At 50.0% G+C, this 23,146-nt stretch overlaps 7 protein-coding genes across 7 annotated transcripts; 3 read left to right on the top strand and 4 right to left on the bottom strand.

The window, feature by feature from the left end:
- Positions 1–1,136: 1,136 nt before the first annotated feature.
- HO173_006399 (uncharacterized protein) lies at positions 1,137–3,296 on the bottom strand (the record flags this gene model as incomplete). The annotated part of the gene is given in 6 exon segments (XM_037308310.1): positions 1,137–1,687; positions 1,742–1,826; positions 2,181–2,339; positions 2,354–2,542; positions 2,653–2,862; positions 3,171–3,296. The coding sequence occupies 6 exon segments, from the start codon at positions 3,294–3,296 to the stop codon at positions 1,137–1,139; spliced, it is 1,320 nt and encodes a 439-aa protein (XP_037164576.1).
- A 5,074-nt stretch (positions 3,297–8,370) lies between these two features.
- Positions 8,371–8,625, bottom strand: HO173_006398 (uncharacterized protein; the record flags this gene model as incomplete). The annotated part of the gene is made up of 1 exon (XM_037308309.1): positions 8,371–8,625. One exon carries the CDS (start codon positions 8,623–8,625, stop codon positions 8,371–8,373), a length of 255 nt encoding a protein of 84 aa, XP_037164575.1.
- Positions 8,626–13,868: 5,243 nt separating this feature from the next.
- On the bottom strand, positions 13,869–14,256 carry HO173_006397 (uncharacterized protein; the record flags this gene model as incomplete). Its single annotated transcript, XM_037308308.1, has 2 exons — positions 13,869–14,167; positions 14,214–14,256. The coding sequence occupies 2 exons, from the start codon at positions 14,254–14,256 to the stop codon at positions 13,869–13,871; spliced, it is 342 nt and encodes a 113-aa protein (XP_037164574.1).
- Positions 14,257–14,899: 643 nt separating this feature from the next.
- Positions 14,900–15,259, bottom strand: HO173_006396 (uncharacterized protein; the record flags this gene model as incomplete). The annotated part of the gene is made up of 1 exon (XM_037308307.1): positions 14,900–15,259. The coding sequence occupies one exon, from the start codon at positions 15,257–15,259 to the stop codon at positions 14,900–14,902; it is 360 nt and encodes a 119-aa protein (XP_037164573.1).
- A 1,330-nt stretch (positions 15,260–16,589) lies between these two features.
- Positions 16,590–16,954, top strand: HO173_006395 (uncharacterized protein; the record flags this gene model as incomplete). The annotated part of the gene is made up of 2 exons (XM_037308306.1): positions 16,590–16,656; positions 16,710–16,954. The coding sequence occupies 2 exons, from the start codon at positions 16,590–16,592 to the stop codon at positions 16,952–16,954; spliced, it is 312 nt and encodes a 103-aa protein (XP_037164572.1).
- A 2,153-nt stretch (positions 16,955–19,107) lies between these two features.
- HO173_006394 (uncharacterized protein) lies at positions 19,108–20,397 on the top strand (the record flags this gene model as incomplete). The annotated part of the gene is made up of 2 exons (XM_037308305.1): positions 19,108–19,113; positions 19,141–20,397. The coding sequence occupies 2 exons, from the start codon at positions 19,108–19,110 to the stop codon at positions 20,395–20,397; spliced, it is 1,263 nt and encodes a 420-aa protein (XP_037164571.1).
- Positions 20,398–21,406: 1,009 nt separating this feature from the next.
- On the top strand, positions 21,407–22,699 carry HO173_006393 (uncharacterized protein; the record flags this gene model as incomplete). Its single annotated transcript, XM_037308304.1, has 1 exon — positions 21,407–22,699. One exon carries the CDS (start codon positions 21,407–21,409, stop codon positions 22,697–22,699), a length of 1,293 nt encoding a protein of 430 aa, XP_037164570.1.
- Positions 22,700–23,146: the final 447 nt, after the last annotated feature.

The raw sequence follows: 23,146 nt of genomic DNA, 5'->3' as shown, positions 1-23,146 counted from the left end.
TTAAGGACTTTTACTTGTAGGTGCTATACTACGTCTGATTTATCTACATCGCTCCGGCAAAGTCTGGACTTTTGCCGGTTTTGCTCCGCAGCCTCGTCTTAGTCTCTTTCAGCCATTGGAGTCTCGTTTGCGGCCTGTTGAGGGTTGGAATTTGTCGCTGCACGCGCTGGGTTCATGCTCTAGAAATGGTTCGCAGCTTGCGTGTCTCGGATGTCGACGTTCTTCTGTAGCTCAAGCGTGATGCGGCTTTCTTGTCGCGCTGGCTTCTTGTCTCCCTTGCGTGATCATTGGAACATGGGTGCCTTCGGTGGTCTCATACGCAGTTGAATAGGATTCAATTATAATAATCTATGAAGGATGTAGGATAGGTGTAGGAAGTCTAACTATGGAGCAATTCGTCATGGAACAACACAGGGACTATTAGCGTTGCCAGGCTGGCCTCCTATTACTGATTCCAACAGTGATACGTCTTCAGATATTCCGCACACTCGGCACGTCAATTTTTGGCGCAGGGTTCGAAACACCGCAGGGGGCTTGGAGCAATAGCTGGGTATCGAGGAAGATTTGCAACCCGAAAAGCTACCTGTAAATGAACGGGTTTTGTCCGAGGAGACTTCCATGATTCCACGGGTCAGTTCATCCTCTGGTGGCGGTGAATTGGCAGCCCTAAATGGACATGATCCCCTTCAAAGAACTCAAGGGGTATGATTCGGTCGCAGGGATGATGATAGCCGAGGTTGAAAGGGAGAGTTGATGTCGCCGTGACCTTCACCTCCTTGAGAAGAACTCGCATCCAAATTTTATGGAACAGAGCGAGGTGTATCGGTCTTAGATAGTGGAAAGGAAAATCCTCCTGTTGCGGACTGGCGATGACTTACGACGATGCTTCCGCTCTTTCTGTCTTTTGAAAAGTACCAAGTCAAGTGCAGTCGAGGCAACGGATGGATGACACCATAGCACCAAGCATTCTCATCTTGACATCGCTTTGCATAACCAGTAGTTCTCTTCATTTGCTGTGTGGGTCTTCTTTCCCTCGTGGCTCTCCGTCTGTTTTTTGCGTTGCGAGCGTTCCTTTGAGCCCAAAGACATTGCCGGTTTGTTCGGGACGGCTTTTACGGCACCGATCGAAATCCTTTTCATTTCAACGTGCTCCACAGGCGTTTGAACAGCTCGAGTGGTTCTGTTTCTCCTGTAAGGGAATGCGGCGGCGTTGAACCGAGGACGGAATATCGGAAAGCTGCTGCACTGTGCGAGTTCTTGTCCGGTTTGAACCGGAACACACCATTTGGAAAGGGGCTTCGGTGACGGTCAGTCTTGAATAGAGTTTTCAAAGCCAGATAAACGTCCGTGCAAGAGCTTCTCAGCGTATGTTTGGCTTTGCAACCGCTCGACACGCTGATGTATGTCTCCGATGCTTTGAGAATCCCTTCTTTAAATTGATGATCATTTACAAGTCCGTGATTTTGACTTTCGATTTCGAAGCCTCTGCATTCCTCTTCTTCTGCCAATCTTCTCCCAGCGCTTCGTGGCTCCATTGCAAGAGTCCTATCCAATGTAAATGGCCTGGGCAATTGATACCACGAGTCTTCTAGTGAGACGTGGCCAATCGACGGCGACTTGTGCAAATTCGCTCTTGCAGGTACTGCCTGTTGCTTCGAATTTCGAAACCTTCGTGTGATGTTTTCGCCTAGATTCGAAGTCAGTGCCGTCATCGCAGAAGAATACCTGAGAGGAGATTTACCCAGCAGATATTGCGTATCAAGAGAGAGCTGTGGCCCAAAGACGAGCCAAAGATGTTGGTGATCGCGTCGTCGAACTCGGACAACCTAGCAGCTATAGAGGCAGATATCGATTTCCGAGCGTTTCTTCCGATCCGCGGGCCCAATCCTGCATAGGTAGATCTCCGTTTTGCCTGAGCTTTGCTATCTTATAGAAGAGCTCACTGAGTATGACTACTTCGGAGTACCAGCTATCTTGGGTGGGTGGCTGAGGACCGCCTACTATCGTTGTCGAACGGTATAACGATAACTGGATAGAACTCGGATAGCAGCCAACTTGACAGTTGATCCTTATGTCCTGGCTCAGTCGGGTGTATGTGGAAATGTATTGCGGTGACAGAAGCCGCTTGTTCTTCGAGGTATGCCAAAGGCACGATGATTGCAATACCACTGGAAGCCAACCTCGCCCCGTATGGCTCCGGAAGGAGATGCGCTCGCGTGAATACCGTCTGTCCTTGTTATACCAGGCTGGGACTGATCTGGCCTCGGTATGCCTTGGAACACTTCTTGCGTTTTCTCATGTACTCGAACTTCGCGCTGCTGAGGCACGTTACCAAAGTCCTGCCCGTACATACATGCTCTTCTGCAACTTTCGTCTCGTCCCCTTCGCCCGCGATTAGGGCCAGCATCTCGATGAGAGTCTCGGGGTCGTCGTTATCTGGCACTCGCTTCTTTCCCTTGTTCTTGGAGCTTGAGCCCACGTTTTCGTCGTCCTTGTGCTCATCATCCCCATCCCCCTCCTCGTTCCCATCCACGAGATTTTCCTAACCATTCTTATCTATAAAATACTCCTCAAGATCACTCATCCACAGAGTCATCCTCATCCTCCGACCTCTCACCACTGTCAAAATCTCCACCATCGCCCAAGTTGAACTTGACGGAGGCTTCCAGCCTGATCGATGCGATCGAAGAGGTGTGCATGCGTTGTCTTTGTAGATAGCGCACGTCCAGTCTCCGGTGGCAGCGACACGGGCGGGCAGTTCCCGTTCCGTACCAGCTGCTTTCTGTGATGGGGCCTTAGGAATTGAGCCGTTTGCACGACCACATGCTTATCAAAGCGGGCGTCGCAAGATCCAGGATCGTGCTACTCATGTCAGCTATATACCCTAGCACATGCCAGTCAGGATGTCTCATACCCTCCCAAGCGCGCAAGGCGCCACGAACATTATCGCTAGAGGCGGCCGCAGTAAGGATAGCTGCTTGGTGGTGGGGGGGGGACGAATCGGCTACGTAGGGGTGACCCTGCGGGAGCATCGCCCGCACTTACGCTGGCGCGAGCCAGCAGACGGAGCGGTGCAGGCCGCGCGAGGGTTACGCGCGAGGGCACGCTCGATGGCACGACGCACACTACAAGATCGGCGGCCATGGCTCCGTGTTCCAGGAGAGTCATACGATCCGCCCGCTGACCCATCCACCATTCTGTCGTCCCGATGCGAAGCGGTCGCCGTTCGTGGTCCAGCTTGTATTTGTGGAGCTGGCGAAAATATCATAATGGTAGTTGACCTCCCCAGCATTCATATTCCCGATGACGGTCTGTTGGAGACAGCTGCTTCGCTTTGCTGGATGTGTGCGAATAAGAATTTTTTGGCTGAGCTTCCTGTGGCCATCAGATGGTTATTGCGATAGGCAAAGATTGTTTCTTGGTGTTGCTCTGTGAAAGATGTCGCCGCATCCATAGAGATCAATTAGCTTCTCCATGTCGGACCAACGAGTCGGAAGGTAGCTTTCGTTCCTCGCAGCGTTGTACAAGTAGGCTGCAGAGACAGCATATAGCGACCTGTTCATTAACTTGTATCGTGAAGGCTTCGGCCCGCGACTTTAAGCACCGATCTAGATCAGGTCATACATAGGTCAAGCAACCGATCAAGGACGCTTTTGAAGTGCCTGTGACTTTTGTCCTTTGATCTAAGGATGGATAGTTCATGCTTTGGCTCTGGTACGAGTCAGAAAATCGCCTCCGAGACGCGATTTCCCGACGAAGATCCTCCAGCACTGTGGCTGGGGTGGGTGCAGGAAATACTTCCACGAATAGCCGTGCAAACAGGACGATGTCGTCCACGTCGACAATGTAGGCAGATCCAGTAGCTAGTATTGAGGTTGTTGATATGCCCCTTTTCTGGGTGGTCTTATGTCACCTACCAGAGGCGTCAACATCTCGTAGACTAGTACACTGCTGGTGGATACTCACGTTTTGCTCCTTTTTTGATCAACCACGACAAGACCGACGCGGTCTGGGCCTAGTACAGCCCGCACCCCCAACATCCCTACTTCCAGAGCCGACGCTCGTTCCCTTTAGCTTTGCATCCGTCTCGCCCTCTTTCTCGGCAGTCAGAAGGGAGGCGAAGGAGCTCAACATGACGGTAGCTTCGACGGGAGTAATGCACTGTCTCATTATACAGCACTCAGGAATTTCGCAACCAGAATAATTGCGTTTGATGGCCTCTGAATTATGCTTTATGAAGTGAAGGCGAGTTCACACTGGCGTGTAGCGGCGTTGGTTATTCTTGCAATCGACATGAAGACATCGGACTCCATTGGACTCATTGTGCATATTCCGGACACGATTGTCAAGGCTCAGTGCCTATGTGCTGCAGTGCCATTTCCCAGAGCTTTTTGCTGCGCCGGTGATACTGTGAGCAAAAGTTGAGACTGCCAAAAGCCGACGAGAAAGACTCAGAGAAGCAATGGCTGTGAGGTGCAGTTCTGCGAAACTATTCAGCACGGGCTTTTGCAGGTGTGTGATACGAGGGATCCCGCGAGACGAATGGAAGATGAAAAAGGTTCCTTTAGAGAAGGCTGCAGTGTTCCCTGTGTAACAGATGAAACCATATGCATACCGTTCGCAAGTCAGACAGGCGCTACTCTGCGGCTCGACGGTGTTCATAATCCTCGCTTGCAGCGGTGGAGGCATGCCCGTGGTGATATATATGTATGACGGCGAGGCGGGCGGAGCGCCCAGCAGCTACTCATGTCAGCTATATACCCTCGCACATGCCAGTCAGGATTTCTCGTACCCTCCCAGGCGCGCAAGGCGCCGCGGACATCACCGCCAGAGGCGGCCGTAGCAAAGACAGCTGCTTGGAGGCGGGGGGGAGCGGATCGGCCATGCAGAGGTGACCCCCGCGGGAGCACCGCTCGCACTTACGCCGGCGCGAGCCAGCAGGCGGAGCGGCGCAGGTCGCGCGAGGGCACGCACGCAGCGCATGCAGGCGGGGCCTTAGCACATGTCAACGCAACCTCTCAATCATCTAGCATCTCTTCCACTCACGGGGGGGCGACAGGCACGACAACAGCCACAGCTATATCTATGAGCCAAAGGTCTCGCATTGCTATGCATCAACCTACCAATTTGGTGGCCCGCAGGGCCGCGCAGACGGGGGTTGGATTGGAGAGACACTATCAACATGTCAGCATGCTCCTTATGCTGTCCGGAAAGCATCGCAAAGCATCCTTTAAGGTGCTTGTTGTGTGTGAAGTTGATCTGAGCGACTTCAACCTCACTCGACTATCACCTCAACCGATGTATGTGCCATGCTGTTGCGATGATGCGCAGCCGCTATCGCGATACTGCGATGAGAGCAAGAGATCAACTCACACCTAGTGGATTGGTCTCGGATTGGAGTAGATAGTAGCCATATTTGGCGTTTTCCCACCACAGACCATTGCCATCTGAGACTGACCGAGGAAGAAATCCAGAAACACCTTCCTAACATTTTCACACTCCTCGATGCCTGGAAAAACACCACCACCACTATTTTTCACATAAACGACTTCGAAGGCCACTCGACGCCTGATCTTGAATATTTCATTGGCGATTTTCACGGGCTTTTCTCTGGCGATACGCTCGGGACGAGCTTTTCTCCGAGGGGGGAAGATGTTATGTGTTTGTATTCGAGCTTTCGATCGATGATGTTACTGAAAAATCGTGGAAGGGCCGCTACTTTGGCGGCAATGTCTGTTTGCGAAGATTTCATGTGTTAGTGAGCGTCCGATAATGTGAGGTAAGCTGAATGAAAGTGATGCAGATGGAAAGTAGTAGTCTTTTAGAACAAAGAGCTATTTCATGTATCGCTACTAGAGCCGTGGTACTCGCGTGACAATGATCCAGAGCCGTAAGCAGTCTTGATTGATGAAGAAGAAGAGTGGGAGGTCAATAAGGTGCTAGACAAAAGAGTTCGTAAAGGCGAGACTAAGTATCTTATTGACTGGAAAGACTCCCCACCTTACGAAGCTTCGTGGGAATCAATAAAGTACCTCGAAAATGCTAAAGGCGTAATTAAGGACTTCGAGCGAGTAAAGAAGTTACATAAATTAGCACCCAAGATAAAGCTAAAGGCGTAATCGTCAAGGGGGATCAAGAAGCGAGGTAGACCACGGAAGCAGTAGTAGCAGAGGGGCCCGGGCGGGCGAATGAATTGTGGCCAAAAGGCCCAGTGAAAACAGCTAAGAAGCCCGCAGGCATATCCTAAAGCGCCGAAGCGCCACGCACCACAAGAAAAGTGACCGTAAGGGTTACACACACCACCACCACTGTCTAGCATTAGCCTACCTGTTCTCTTAAGCTGGAAAGTAACCTCTTACCAAGAAGACCCACCAAACGGCGGGAGGGCCTAGCAGCAGGGGCAGCGAGAGGGGCAGCGAAGGGGCAGCGAGAAGGGCAGCGACAGGGGCAGCGAGAAGGGCAGCGATAGGGGCAGCGAGAAGGGCAGCGGCGGGAGCAGGGGCGGCGGCGCGGCGGGCAGCTACTCATGTCAGCTACATACCCTAGCACATACCAGTCAAAATATCTCATACCGTCCCAAGCGCGCAAGGCGCGGCGAACATCCCCGCCAGAGGCGGCCGCAGCAAGGACGGCTGCTTGGTAATTGGGGGGAGACGGGTCAGCCACGCAGGGGTGACCCCCGCTTGAGCACCGCCCGCACTTACGCTGGCGCGAGCCAGCAGGCGGAGCGGTGTAGACCGCACGAGGATCACGTGCGAGCGCACGCACAGCAGCGCAACCTCTCAAGTACCAGGCATCTCTTCCACTCACGAGAGGGGACGGGAATAGCGGCGGAAGGAGCTATCAAGCCTTCTTAGCCAAGCACGTCTTCAAAGTACCTACCAGCAGCAGCGGAGGCAACAGGAACAACGACAGCCACAAGTACTTGGTGGCCCGCAGGGCCACGCAGACGATGACATGAAGCCAGAGCAGAATGCTGTTAGTCTGAGGCAAGGTTTGTACGTGTGTTGGTGGGTGAAAAGAACAAAAGTGTGGTGGTGATTAAGTGAATGTGGGTTTGAATCCGCGCCCGGAAATAAGGTTTTAAATCCTCGCTTCCCAAGTGACTTGATCTACACTTGTGATATATATGTATGACATGAAAAGCAAACTTGATTGCAGCATGAGTTTCAGCATCGCTCATAGCAGGAGGACATCTGAAAGATGTATTCATAGAAATGAATTCCATATAAGCAAGCTCGCATTTAGTTTCTAAGGCACCAACCGCAACTAGCACCAAAGAAAACGTGGTTCTTCAACCAGGGCAACAGTCGACATGCAAGCGTCAAGGTATGACACGGCCTTTGCAGCAAACAAGAAGAAGAATGAGTCGCTATGACTGGCTTGAGATGTAGTTGGTGGTAGTACATGGTAGATGCATTGTCAAAAGAGATGTGTAGGAAGGAGGGTTTTGTTGGAAATTGGGGGGTTTAAATACTTTAGGATGCTCTTCAGCATTCACAGGGAGGTAGTGAAGGCCGCAACAATTCACGAGACGCTATGTGACTCATGGACTCATACAGTCTGTGAATTGCTGGAGTGAACATGGAGACTCATGTACTCACAGTTTATGAAATGCTAGAGTGAACATAGAGAAGTGATTTTGAAAAGCAATGAATGGTGTCCAGACATGACTTAGCTGTGTCACCTCATGAGGTCCCTAACTTGTGAGGCAGTGTTTATTCCATTGCGGTGAAGATATCTTACTCAGCTTGTGGTAGCGACATTATAATAGATCAATGAATTGGATAGCTAGGGTACGTTATTGTCTCCTCTAGTCGACTTTTCGGACTTGTAACTTTGAGCTCAACATCAACAGTGCCCAACGTCTTCACCAATGTAGCATGCCAAACTCACGGCACAAACAGAGACCGATTTGAAACGCGGATTATGTGCCATAATCGGGCAAGGTTCTTGAAATTGTATCAGGGTGGTCAACGGCAAGAAGTAGAAAGGTACCATACACTCAGTCCTCGGCATAATCCACCTTGCAATAAGGTTCTCAGCCCTGCCCATTAGACCACTCTCGAACGGCTTGGACATCGTGGCACTTTATACTCTTTACCCAATCCGAGAGATATGTCTTCATGTTCGGAAAAGTTTTAAATAGAATGGGCACTCTGCACGTTCTCTGGAGTCAGAGGCCCCCTCGGCCGCATCCTCTGCTCTTTGCTATTTGCCCAAAGTCGAAGAGATGCTGCTGGATAGGCGTCACAGCAGATTCTTAGGAATGGCATGCACGAAGGAGTACCGTTGGCCTTCATAGGCAAAGATACAATGTTCAATTATAGAAGCACGAAGGAACATCACATCGCCTGGCTGTAGAAAACCCTATCTTCCAAATTCCGAAATGATAACATTGCCACCATTCTTGGAGTCTTGTGTACAGGTCATAGCCACCATTGCCGAAAGTGAGTCGTTTCTATCAAATTGAGGGGCCACACGAGCATTGATGAGCGCAGTTTGGTAAGCGAAGCAGGCTCTCAGAGTTCTTGCGATGCCCGCGGAGAAGCTTCTGCCAGCCCAGTGATCCAGGATTTGCTTGTCGTGTGCGTAGCCGGCCTTGTCGAGATCGTAGTAGAGCATACTCAACGTCTGGCGGTAAGGCGCCATTTGATGATATGATAGATTCACCGCGGCAACTTTTTCTGTCTCAAAATGGGTGTCCTAGCTGAAGGTTCGTTGCTGTTATTGATGAGCTTGCTGCCTAGGTGAGGGTCAGTGAGTGGCTTGAAAGTGAGGAGCTCGTGATCTTTTACCGTCGAGTCCCTAGATGCCAAATGCCATGGTTCCATCATCGGGCTCTACATTCCACTCGATTCTCGACGTGATTGATGGGAGACCTAGAAGCTCCTTGGCTTTGTCGCCCGACCACGGTAGAAGAGCAGCATCTTTGATCATAGCCATCAAGAGCAGGCCTCTTTTTTCTACCTGCCAATCTTCGTCATACATCGGCAAGGTGTTCTCATACCTCTCCACTTCTTCTTCGGTACTTGGTTTTCACCTTGGCTTGTCGCTCACGAGCTGAGCTTCAGTGACCGGACAAATGGTAAGGCACTCTTATAAGACCTCGTTATAGCGCTGCACTATTCAGGCGTGTCATCCATGCTCTTCGGTCCACTGGTGATGCAAATATTGCCCACGCTGTTCTTTAGGATTCGGGGATGGTATATATGTTGCACGTAGCGCTGGGAGACCAAGGGGTAGAGTGTGGAAAGGGGTATGTGTGAATAATGGCTCTGGCGTATATGACGAAGCCATAGTGAGTGAAAGTTTTGGCGTATGCGAGTGACGAGCTATTCAAGATTAAGACTGAAGGATTAATAGATCAAATTCTGGCTTACGACCTAGTTTTGGCCAAGGTCGACAATTCTACGCGCTGACAGGCTGAAGCGTTTTCATGACCGAATGTACAGGAAAGTTTCAAGGCTGGCGGTGCTCAAAACCTCAAATAGGCTTAGCTTCTAATCTAGGCCGGTAAAACTTGCCAAGACAACTCAATCGTGCAGGAGGGCCGGTTGTGACTTGTGAACACAACTGGACCTACACCATCATCTTCCCAGTGGCGGTGCCATACAATCAGTGTTGAATGTGTATCTTATGTCAGTGATTCCTCAATTGAGAAGCTGCCGCTGCCTCCCTGCTAGCACTACTCGGCTCAACAAGTGCGAGGGCTCGTACATTTTGGAGTGAAGCCTTACTGCCTGGTACCAAATTGGGGTCACATGCCATAGTCCGGGAGCAGGAAACTCCTTCACTCAACGAAAGTGTCTTCTTACTTAGGTGAAACGGCATATTGCGGCGGCGAAAGGATCTTTCTGCCGTCTAAACTTGTCAGAGCGACTCTGGTTCCGACTGCCTGGGCATTTTTTCATATTCAAGTAGATCAATCGTCTACATTTCTCCTCACGAAAATGATTGCAAAAGCTCAGCTGAGATAGGAATAACCCGAGAAGGATTGCAATATTGAGCAGAAGCTGAGCAAGCATATCTAGCGATCTAGCAGTTCATCATGCAGATTCCGGCAATCAATGTGAAACCCCCGAGGGCAATTGAAAATTGCAAGCTTGTGAGTTTTCAAGGTCAATGTGACGGTAGGAGCGATAAGGCTTCGGGGAAATGTCCCGACTGCGAGTAGTGGCTGCAGTGAAGCGGCGACTGATCCTTTGGATATCCGCGTGTTTTGTCAGGTCATTTGCAAGTTGCAATACCTTTTCCATGCAGCCCGGCTCTTCCCCGGTCCCACCTGCCATCACTACGTGCATACACCCTCTCGATATTGAGTGTAGTCTTCATCCAATCTCCTTCACTTGCTCGCTCTCCGCGTCACTGCACTCGTCCCAGTCCATGGCTGGCATGAGATTGTTTTCCCTCAGGAACTCAATCACTTGCTTGTCAGGACCCCTATTTACTGTCGGTAGCCCTTCAACCTTCAAACCTCCTAGAGTCTCAGCCCTTGAAAGCGCAACATAGTCTTGGCCCGGCTCGAACGAATGCCTCAAATCAACGATCACACGTGACAGCGTCATTCCCTGCGCCTTGTGCACTGTCATCGCCCATGCAGCCATCAACGGGATTTGTGTCCTGGAGAGCAAGCTATACGGTTCATCGTCGCCGAGCTCGTTCATCATACATCGTGGGTAAATGGTTCTTTTCCTACCATTGTGAAACTGCACGATGGGCCACTCTTGTACAGCTGTGCGTTTGGCGAATAACCTGACCAACCCATTCTTGCGGCTTGAATTATCCCAGTCACGTGGCACTTCGGGAAACAGCTTCAGGTCATGTTTTTCGAAGCCAACGATAGTTCCTTGGCTGCCATTGGCTAGACCCGAGTCAAGATCCCAATTGACAAGAAGTATAACAAGCATCCCTTCCTTAAGTACAAGTTTTGGCTCGAAATGATGCTCTTCCAGGGCTTCCAAGGTGTGGTTCATCGGCTCCGGGCAGCGATTTTTTTTGTCTCTGAGGGTGTCATGTTCTGAATTCCAATAAAAGTTGTCAACGCACAAATATGTCAAAGCCCGCCCTGGAAGCTGCGCAAGTTTCTTGTCATTAATGGTCTTTACGTCTACTCTCCTTGGGAATAGTCTGACAGCATCTCTGGTTTCGGAAGCATGCTCAAGTAAAAGCCGTTTTTCGTCGACGCTGTAAGGTTCGCCAAGCCTACGCTTCTCGAGCAATGCCTTGAATTTAGCGTCCTCCTGTCGGTGAATGACTTCGAGGTTGACGTGTTCAAAATTGCACTCTGTCCACGCAGCGCTGCGAAAAGCCCACCTGTCAGTTTCCTCAAACTCCGCTAAGCACTTGACGCACTTAAGTCTACCTTCCCAGGAGACAGGTCCCAAGTTGGTGCCGCATATCAAGCAATATCCGAATCCGTTGACGGGAGGGAGCTGGCAAAAGTCGCCAGTCACTATGATTTGAACTCCTCCGAAAGGCTTCTTGCTATCCCTTGCGGATTTCATTATGCAATTGAGGCGCTCGAAAACATGATTTGCCACCATGCTGATCTCATCAATGATCAAAACGTCCGTCGCCCTGAGTCTCTTCCGCACCTTTTTACCGCGAGCATTGTTCTCTAGGTTCCGCAGCGGCTGACCGAGAGAGCGCGGGATCCAGCCGGCGTAATTGTGCAAAGTCCTGCCATTCACCTCCAGTGCAGCCCTACCAGTGGGAGCTAATATATCAACCTTTCTCCCTTCTTTTCTGAGCAGAGTGACGAAATGCTTTAAAACGGTTGACTTGCCGCAGCCTGCCGAGCCCGTGTAGAAGACATTTTTGCCGCTCATGATGAGCTGAACAAGAGCGAGCTGCTCATCGCATAGGCGTGGCTCGATCCTTGGGCCGTTGGCAGAAATGCGGTCCAGCACGGCCGGATCGTCAAGGCTATCGCCATAGTCAGAATATGTACCCAATGGAATGTAATCTTGAGCTGGGCTGAGACAGTCCAATGCGACGTTTGGTTGATCTGTGGCGATGTTGCGATCATGAGATATTACTTCGTTGAGATCTGCATATTTAGGCACCGGCAGTTGAGGGTGTGTTTCCTGGCCCGCGCTCTCATCTCCACTGCTAGAGTTGTCGAATGGTAGTGTAGAGGTGCCGCTGTCGTCTTCACTGTCCGTGGCAAGGAGCACCTGACCGCTGACATCAGCTTCCCCTGCAGTATTACCAAAGGAGCGGTTCTCATCGGAGCTGGTGCTGCCGTCACTAGAACTTTGGTCGTCGGAGCTGGTGTCATCGGGGATTAAGTGCGATTCACCGGCTGAACTGCTATCCTCAATGGTGCAATCATCTGCATCGCAGAAGGATATATTTGCAGACAGTGCTGTATAAGATGTGATATGAACGTGTGTATGCTGTGACTTGAGGCTCGCAGCTTCTTCTGGTGTGCCATCATCGCCCACACATATTGCTTCCTTGGGCAAGTCGTTATCGGATTCCCAGGAAGCCGGCCTCTCCCTTTTCTGCCTAATGAGGGTATTGGGAGGGGTCTCAAGCTGTCGAGCGACGCAATAGCGAGGCGTCGATGCTTGGGGCATGTGCCCTGAGACGTAAGCGCGAACCGGTTCCTCCGATGACTGATTAGGCATTATCTTTGGCTCCTCGATTGTATGGCACACATTTTCGATTGTTTTTTCTTCCCTCAACGCCGTCTTCGCCTCGAATGCCCCAAATTCTCTTTCTGCCCTGGCGCGGCCTCCCTCCTCAAGTGTATAGCCTCTATGGATGGGTCGCGAGAAACCTTTGACCTCTTTCTCGGCTTCAGACCTAGCGCGAGATCAGTATATCGGACCTGTGAAAGAGTGCAAGCGAATCATACCACGTGCTGTATACGCCAGGGTTGCGTCCGACGAAGACGGCATACGCGACTTTCGGTGCTTTCCTCCCAGGCATTGGACACCCTTAGTATGTATGCGAGTTAGCGGCAGAACACCGAGACTATGTTCAGATTGTCTCAAAGGGTTTGGTGCCAAGAGACTGAGCCGATCGAGCTGTGCGTCCATTGTCGCGACGGCGTGGAATACCTTGAGTAGAGAGGAGGTGGGCTCGAGCACAACACATTTTTGCTGACTCAGCGGAGATAAGTCACGTGCGCTGGTCCCCGTATTCCCTTCAGGCTCTCTGATGAATGTGCCCTTGCGCTTGCCCTGGAGCTGGAAGCTATTCATGGCCTTTCTATCGTTGTTCTTGCATCTATCTTTATTGATGACTATGGACGTCAATGATATTCGAAATGCTTGCTGGCCCCTCCATCCGAGCACAGCGACGGTGACTACCCTCATCATCCAACATCACCTCAAGATCGGCATGCTATGTTCGCATCTTCTCCGATAAGCCTTGGCCGTTATATGTATAATGGACCTGCAATTGTTTACATTGAGATACCGTGTCCCTACCTCTGATCTGTGCTTCGTAGAATCAAAGCCTTTGACAGATGTGAATATCGGCGCAGCATCCCGAAATTTCTGGACATTACAAAATCATGGCGTTCTTCAATGGAGTACTTTACTCCACAACACTCCACTCGATAAAGACCGAGTACCGAGAGACCAAGATGCTCCTGCCGGTACTCTTGGTGAGATGTGGAAGAAATGAGATGAGAGTAAAGAGGGCAAGAGGGATAAGCAAAGAACTTGTACCTATAAAGCAATTGCGGAGAGGGCTAAGATGTTTATAAGGCGTGCACTCTCAAAGATAAGTTCGACGATGCTCTTGATCAATGACATAACCCACAATCTCTGTCCAAGAAACGAAGGCAGTCCTGAAAGTTGCACGGCACCTCTATCTCCCTACATACAAACATGTCCACCGCACATCCTCAATCAAGCTGCCGTCGTGCAGTTCAACAGAAGGGAAGATCCAGTCGCGCCATCAATTTCCGTACACGTCAAATGCATCGGTACAGTAGAGCCAACTATAGGGCTAGACTCCAAACTCCCCTGAACGGCCAGTCGAGTCGACAGCTTTTCAGCGGGCGCCTGCTGCTGGCAAGTGGTACTCTCCTCGCCGTTGACAGGTGGCGATATCTGGCTCATCCTTCCAGCACTGGAGATGGCGTCGCAGGCGTACTCGTCGATGGGGACCATGGTCTGGGCTTCAGGGCAGATGTTCTTGGAATCCACTGGCTGCGCTTAGCGACATGCGTTATTTCGGACTGGTCGCCTCACCTCCGTTGCACCAGAAATGCCGTTTCGCCAACTCGTGGTTCATTCGGGTCGAGATCACTGAAGCTCTGGCAACGGCGGCGGTAGTTTAGGAGTGCTGTGTGAACGAGGTAGAGGCTGAGATGCATGGTGATGGACCAGGAAGATGAAGGAGGGATTCTGGGAGGAAGACAGTGGCGAAAAAGGGATGGATTTTAATGAAAGTCGGCAGCTCCAGGCTAGTGACGGTTGAGAATAATATGCTTCTCATGCTCAAGGGAGAAAGGGAAGATATTTGTGCTTCTGCCTTACAGCAATCTCGTGAAAGGTAAAGGACTTAGTACGTGTGTTCGAAACGACTGTGGTAGTCCTCGTCATTTTAATTACTTTGAATTGCCTCGAAGCTATTGCAGACTATGGCTTATTGGAGAAGAACGGACCTCGCTTTGCGTACTTCAACACCATGGTGGAAATTGATGTCATTCCGCGAAAAGATGGCGGCAAATTCAGTGGAGCGCGAGAAGGAACGGGAAAGTCGAAACATGTACAAGAAACAGTGGAAAACCGACGATACTTCTTGGCGCTGCTTTCTCTGTCTTCTAGCCTTCTGCCATCGTTAGAAGGATGGCTACTCACCGCGGAGTGGGCCTGCTTTAATTCCTCAAGACCTCACTCGTGAATCTCCCCTAGCCAAACCTCTTGACCGGTCCTCATGTCCTCAAGATCCCCATAGCCCAAACACTCCCAATGCGATGTCTCTCACCACTGCTTCCTGGTTTCCCTCCTTTGTCCTTGAATACACACGTATCCCCGCCGTTAATGGTTTTGAATTTGGAGGAAGTGAGGGGTTGGTAAGATGTGGTATCATCGAGCTTGTTGGGCGGGTCTTGAGCGTTCAGAGCAGGGACAATACTGTAATTCATTGTGACATTGCGGTTGCTTTTCCACATGGAAAGGGTTGAGTGGGTGAGGTGCCATGTACCGGAGAGCCAGTCAATGGTTGGTGGTGTAAAGTCGGCTTGGCGGGGCCCAGTGGTTGGAGGCGGGCGGAGACTGATGGTTGATGGCATAGCTACTTGCGGGAAGGGAATCAACCCTGGAGGAGAATATTCGATTCTGTTGCTCTGGCTTCTTATGAGCGATACTTATTTGTGTGCCGATCATCCAGATAAGTTCACTGAAAAGAGAATTTCCAGCGGAGATTATAGAAGCAGGATCTTGGAAAAAGTACTTAGCAGCCCAACAACGAAAGGCGGGCGCATATTTTCTAATTGCAGGTATCTTCCTTCTTCACGCTCTTTCCTTCGGTAAGTGTACATCTCGGCAAGGGGTGCAACCTTGTGAAATTTTCTCGACCCGCTTTGAGAGTATTCTCGGCGGAAATTGTTCGTGTCGTATTTTCTGCCCGTCAACCAAAGAACGAAGTTATAACCCGCGTCAATTTGAATAGCTATCGCCTGCTTTCTCACTGGGGCCGAGACGAATCCAGCTGCCGGGCGTAAGGTGAAGAATGATGGCGCAGGGCCACTTGGCTGAAGTCAAGGTCGAAGCGCAAGATGCCAATAGAGGAGACAGCGCGATTTTAAACATTTGCCTTGTGTGCTTAGATACTTTCGAAGGCTGTTCTGGCGCAGGCGGATCTGGTTACTAGGAATGGCATGGGTATGATCTTTAATAGATGGACGGGAAACTCGTCTGGAAGCATTCTTAAGTCTTTGTTCCATTTCTCGTAGGGCACGTGGTCCTTTCATTCCATGTTTCTTCTCCACGCCAATACCAGTCGTGACCGTGAGCGAACTCGCCACTAATGCCCTTCCGGTTTAACAGTGCAATCGTTGGACTCTCAGGGTTCCAGAAAGAATCCCAACCAATTATCTGGGTCAAGCAATGTAGAATCAATCCGAGGTTTGCGTCCTCTGGACCACCTGGTCCGGTGAGTCTTCCGTAATTCGCTGTGGGTGCGATCTCGGGCTTTTCGAAGCACCTGCAAAGATCGATGAACCTCTCAGTGTGGAGAAGCTTGCAGCAACGTCTGGAGCCGAACCATTGCTCCTAGGCCGGATTATGCGATATTTAGCAGCAAATCGCATTATCACAGAAACCAGCAAAGACTATTCCAAAAATACCACCAGGGCCTTGACAGATCCGAGCATTAAGGGTAGTGTACCCTATGTGTGAGTCGCGTTCTTTTTCGATAGGATAGAAATCTTACTTGGGAGCGCAGAAAAAACACTTCCGTTGCCGTCCTTCCAGGTACCTCCCTGATTTTCTTCAAGAAACAAAGTATTAGAATCACCCGGAAGGTAATAAACTAGCCTTGCAAAAAGCCATGATTTCAGATCTCGAAGTCTTTCCCTGGGCGAAGCAGTCCCTGAAGAATTCAGGACGTTCCAGCGGCTGATGAGCCTTCCGCGTGAGGGCGTGGAGTTCATGGTCCACAACTTCTTCAATTCACAACCAGTCACAGGTATGTTCATACCCTAAGTCCCTACCAAAGAAGTTAGGCTCATTCTTGGGAAGGAGCCGCAATCTACTACCTTGGAAGAATCCTGCACGACTGGCCGGATGAAAAGGCAGTGGAGATCCTCAAAGATCTCATTCCCGCTATGGAAGCGGACTCCCGGGTTCTGATTAATGACATGGCACTGCCATACACAGGCGTACACTGGTGGGTGGCCAGAGTGGATCTGCAGATGTATACTATGCATGGCGCATTGGAGCGGAACGTTGATCAGTGGCATACCCTTGTGGAAAGGCAGGCTTGAACGTGCTGGATATCAAGACTTACACGCCTGTGATGCGGAAGTCAGTCATGATTGCGGCGTTGAAAAAGACTATGGAAAATTACTGGGGAACAGGCTAGTCAGTCACTGATGTATTCGTTTTGATTACAGCTTTAGCCGCTAGAGTAAGGAATGAAAATTACATTACCCCTGATTGCATAATCCTTGAGAAAGAAAAAAAAATTCCCACAGTTCTGGCACACCCCAAAATCAAAAATCAAAAATTTCAATTTTTCTGTATAGGTTCACAACCACAATTAATTATAATCTGAAAAATTATTAAAATTTAATAAATAGAGTATAGATTAGATTATAAAATTCTTAAAAGATTTAAATTATTCGTTATATTGTAAAATAGAATAATCGCGACTTTTACGAAGTACTCTTAATAGCTTTAGAATAGCCGAGGTAAAATAAAAAAAACCTTAACATAATTTTTCGGCGCACCCTCGACAATGTCAAATTAATATTTTATTATTTTACTTATGTTATATAAATTAAATTTTTTAGATACTTTAATAATAAATACTTAGGTGTTGTGGTTGTGAATCTATATAAGAATAATTGAGATTTTGATTTTTGATTTTGAGGTGTGCCAGAACTATGGGAATTTTTTTTTCTTTCTCAAGGATTATGCAATCAGGGGTACGGTAGTACAATGACTAAGCATCAAGTCTTGGCATTTCCGCTGTTCCTCTCTGCTCCTTCTCCTACCAATTTTCTCGATGATCAGGTCAAGCTGTCACACAAGAAGCTAGACTATGCAGGATTGCAGACCAGAAAACCATCTTGACCAACGCATGTTAAAGTGAGTTCAAGAATGCCCCAATATCGACTGACATATGGACTGGAAAGACCACTTACCACGCCTTTCAGCAACGGACCCTTCTCATATGATGTTGATGGCTTCAGTGTCAACGGAATCCCACGAATGGGGGGGCCTAGTCTTCACGAGATGCTGTTCCCGGACGAAATCAATGGCAAACGAGCCCAGAAGCGGGCCCGCGACAGAGCGGAGATGACCATAACTTTTCCCTGGCTCGGCAAATTACAAATTCATACCCCAAACTATGGGATTCTTACAAATTCATACCGGGCTAATTACTAATTCATACCCCGAAACTATGAATCCTTACCGAATCATACCCCTAGGGGTATGATTCAGTAATTTGCCATTACTTGGGGTATGATTCGGTAATTTGCCATTCATGATAAAAATCGCAAAGGAGAAAATTCGCGACCTGGGCCATCCGACCATAGAAAAGAGAAAACATCTCCGATCGTATTAATGGGTGACCTACCAGCTTCAATATCGGGTTACAGCTCGGCAGGGGTGAAAAAAAGTTCGGCAGGGGTGAAGCTTCGGCATATGCTCACTTCACCCCGAATGAACTCATAGCATATGCTGAACGTATCCGTTTCACCCCGGATGAACTCGGGCCGGGTCCAAAATAATGTTGGCACTTTAGAGGGGGTAGAGGCATATACTAGGCATATGCCTCAACCGCCTGTCCTGCACGTCCCCCGCCGCGAAGACCTCCGTGATCTACTAATTATATGATAAAACTGTACTGGAAGTAAAGCGCGTAATGGGTTCCGGAACCATCAAGGCCGGAGTGAGAGTGAGAATTTGCGACAGATAAAAGAGAAAATTTCAAATTTGTGGGTGAGTTACTCGTACCCCGCGCGGGCTAACGTCGCTGGACTGAATTTAATTTTCTTCACCCCCGATGAGGTGCTGGCATATGCTGAGTGTATCCCTTTCACCCCGGACGAGGTGCATATACTTAGCATCTACTCACCCCTGCCGAACTTTTTTTCACCCCTGCCGAGCTGTAAGCCCCAAAAATATCAGACGAAAGCCGAGTGGGTGTTAGCAGCAGCTCCCACGGGGGCCCTATTTAGGTCTAAATAGGGGTGTCTGGCTGTCAAGCGCAAAAACAAGCGCAAAAAAGCGGCAAACGAGCCCAGAAGCGGGCCCGCGACAGAGCGGAGATGACCATAACTTTTCCCTGGCTCGTAGCACATTTGACATTTTATGACATCGAATTTGAACCTAAAGACACTGTAGCGGAACTTACATTACTGCTTGCGCACAGTGTCAAGCACGGCAGAGTAAGCAGCCTTTGACCACGATGCCTGTGCACTTGATAACAACAGTGATGCAGTGCTACAAACTCCCCTCCCGAGTTCGTGCTATAGCGTCAAAGCTCGAACAGCTCTTCAGGGCGGCAAATCTCGAACATGCCGAATTCCAATACAAGACAGAAAAGCCACCTCAGAAGATAGGGACACAGCGACCAAGGGGCTTACGCTTAGAAGACAAGCACAAACAGTCCCTCGAAAGGTTCAAGATACCCGTCGATTTGGCAGACTACGATCGCAGTCTATTTGTTGCAAAGTATTTTCTCGATCAGGACGGGAAACCAGATCCATTGAAAACGCCATTCCCTGTTCTGCTACCTGGCCTTTCGGACATGCTAGCAGTCCAACAAGCAGCCGATACCATACCTGGATTGAAGACGTCGATTGGCGGAGAAGGTGACTTCCGGGTTCTGGTGATCGGCTGGATTAGAGCAGCCATCTTTGAAGAGACAGAGAGGATCTCAGCAGACCAAGCGAGACTGCGAGACGAACCGAGTCCAGAATGGCAAAGACGGTTGCGAAAACATTACAACCTGATCAGAATGCTGCCCGTGTCGTCCAAGCCAAGAATATTTGCTATCGAGTCGGCCCAGGGGAGTTATGCGATTGAATGCAGGGGGGTCATGGACAACTACCACAGCTCAAACCCCGATGACTCGAGTCTTAGGATCACCTACAGCAAGACCGATGGTTGGGTTGGCATCTTCGAGATTGGCGTCATCTATGGCGTAATGAGATTGGACACCGATCGAAAAGCTCTCCTTGCCAGGTGCAAGGCGACGGAGAAGAACGAATCTCGCCTGGATGATGGTCCAGGAATGGACCTTTCACTGGAAGAGCTTGAGACAACTGAAGAAGAAGATGATGCCAGTGAGGAAGAGGACTTATTCAGCGACCTAAGCGCGGACGAGAAGGACGAGGAGCATGAGCCTATGCCACCTGTGTTTGGAGCCGTGATACGCAGGAAACGGAGTGTACCTGAAAAAGCACTGGGCACTTCTGCAAAACGTCCCAGGCTATCGCTTAGTACTTCATCCAACCGACTCTACTTTAAATGGCGTGGTCGTGAGCAAGGTGATGGTGACGTTGCACACGATGGCTATAAGAAAAATGCCGGCTACCTGCAATTCACAGACGCGACTTGTACCAAGTTCGAAAGCACGATATCTAATGCGCTTGTTGGAAAGAATGTGCGCTTTCAGGGTTTCAAGATCAGTGCCGACGGGGGTGCAGTGACCAGGACGTACCGAGAGTACTCGGAACGCGCGGGAAGTTTTTGAGAATTGAAGTTGAAGAGGCTAGTAGGGAAGTCTTGACAATCATGAGGCAGGAAATTAATGGTTTCGCTATCTCTGGCACGAGCTCAGCATGCCCAAAAGCGAGCTGTGTGGTCGAAACTCTCATGCATGGATATCAAGACTGATGACCGAGCGCTCAGATGGTGTAACTGGTTTAACAGAATCTGATTGCTGCGGTATTCCCCACTATGCATTGAAAGGGTGATAACCGGCAGACTGGGTTTTGCGCAATGGTGCCTTGAGTACTGTAGCAATCACGAAATGAGCACTTGAGTATCTGAAACTATGTTGTCCTAGATGGCATTGCGCCATTGAAGTATGGGAACAAGCAATCTACTATCCCAGGGTTAGTGTCGATTCGTCAAAGGATGACTGAAACAACGGCACCAGTTGAGAGGATACATACTTTTGGAAAAAGATCAAAATCTCTTCCCTGTGTACAGCCGTCCAATTTCACACGAACACCAAACAAGCATTGCAAGAGGGTAACAACCAAGGAAGCAGACAAATTGTCAAGCAATTTGCAATCGTTCAGGTGCTTATCACGGTACCCTGTACCATGGGCCTCGCCTAAACCTTGCCATCTTGTTGTATGTCTGGGAACACAAAAGGGCAACTCGACGGGAATCACCATCAACAATTACTCCTTTTCATTGAGAGGGACCGCAGAACGTGAGAACCAACACAATATTGTATGTAAGGTACGCAATCGGTACTTTATTGCTGATGCGGAGGTTCAGGCACCCGTCGCGTACCGCTTCTAGTCCGAAGTCCGAACCAAAAATAGGCGAACGCGACTATCTTACTTTAATAGTGCCCTGGGTGCCCAGGTACTATGAAAGTTGAGACTATAAGAGCGTGTCAAATCACCAACCTGATGTCCTCTATCCATCAAAAAGCTCGTCTCCGGATCCCTCACCAGCTCAAATCGCAACCCTCGGAACAATTACATCCTACCTCTTAGTCTCATCCTCAGCCTGCAATCCACACCATGACTCCAATAACAACACAACAACCAATCCTCATCCTCGGTGCCGGCATCTCCGGTCTAGCTCTGGCTCAAGGTCTCCTCAAATCCAACATTCCCTTCCGTATCTACGAACGCGACACCCACTTCAATCTCCGTGCCCAGGGTTACCGCGTCCGTATCATCGGCCCTGGGATAGAAGCCCTGCAGTCCGTTCTCTCATCTAAGCTGTACCAGCGTCTTGAGGCTAGTTGCGCGACTAACGCTCTCGGGGGCAGTGGCCCGAGTGCAAGGCTTAACGCATTGAGTGCCGAGGAATTGGAAAGCTTCTTTGGCAAAGCAGGGCCGCCTGGTATGGGTGGGCAGCCCGGACCAGGTGGGCCTGGCAAGAGTGGGCCTGGCATGAGCATGGGGCAGAAGCCCGAGGGGAGCCCTGAGCCGTTGAATGCGGATCGAATGGTCTTGAGGAGTGTGTTAATGCGCGGCCTTGAAGAACATGTCGAATTCGGCAAAGAGTTCTCTGCGTATGAGATCACGCCATCTGGTGTGGTTCTTCATTTCAGCGACGCCAGTGAAGCACAAGGTTCTCTGCTGGTCGGTGCCGACGGTGCAAGCTCGAGAGTTCGAAAGCAGTTTGTCCCTCAGCTTAGCCTCATGGATACGGAAGGCAGATTCTTCTACGGCAAATCGACCCTCACGCCTGAGCTGGAAGAGAAGTTCAATGAGAGGTGTTTGAAGGGTATGGCAGTCATCCAGGATCGCACAGGCGATGTGCCAGTCACTCTCCTCCTGGAGCCTGTGCGCTTCAAAGATAACGAATTTCGGAAAGAGCTGCCCAAAGATTACGTCTACTGGGTCCTGCTCGCCAGAAAAGGCGTCCATGGCATGACCGATGCAGAGCTGCTAGGCCTTACTAACAACGAATCAGCAGAGCTAGCAAAAAAACTGACGTCCCACTGGCACCCTTCCTTTCACGCCCTCTTAGACCAACAAGACTCGGCGCAAACGTCCCTTCTCCGCATCATCTCCGCTTCCCCCAACATTCCCATTTGGGAACCCTCGAGCCGCATCACGCTCATCGGAGACGCAGCGCACGTCATGTCGCCCACTGCCGGCATTGGCGCTACGTGTGCCCTGAGGGATGCGGCGATGTTGGCGGAGGTGCTGAGGGATGAGGGCATCACCAAGGAGGCCGTCGGGAGGTATGAGGAATTCATGAGACAGAATGCCCAAGAGGGCATTTCCAGGAGTGCGATGGGTGGGAAGCATATGTTCGGTATGAGGCCTTTTGAGGAGTTGGCCAAGGTGACTGTGTAGATGCGACTTGACTGAAGGGAGGAGATTTGGATTCCTGGTGTAATACTATGCTGGCGTGTGCAGCTGCTCGGTATACCCATTCCCCTCCATCCCTGTGCCTGGTTTCGCAGGACTGCAAATATGTACGCTCTTGTGCAATTACTCTGTACAACTCAATTCCATTCCATCGAGCCTTTCCCACCTCCTCAAGCCACTATTCCCAACCTTCTCTACACCCCACCTCTAGGCTAACGGCGTCGACGAAAAGACCGCTGCGTGAGTGGAAAAAGAGTCCATCGATTCAATTTTCTAGAAAGCTGGAGAAGATTACGGAGTTGCATGTTTTTGTAGTAAGGAGGAAACGCATGCATGCATGAATTCTTCGTTGTTGTTGTTGTCGCTGCACACCACAACTTATGCAGTGTTTGCTCAAACCCTCACCTCAGGTCAGTTCCGCAGATATAACCC

Source organism: Letharia columbiana, assembly GCF_014066305.1.
Source record: "Letharia columbiana isolate WasteWater2 chromosome Unknown Sc0000019_s0, whole genome shotgun sequence".
Taxonomy (NCBI): Eukaryota; Fungi; Ascomycota; class Lecanoromycetes; order Lecanorales; family Parmeliaceae; genus Letharia; species Letharia columbiana.
The sequence above is the reverse complement of the archived record's forward strand: the minus strand, read 5'-3'. Positions and strand labels throughout refer to the sequence as shown.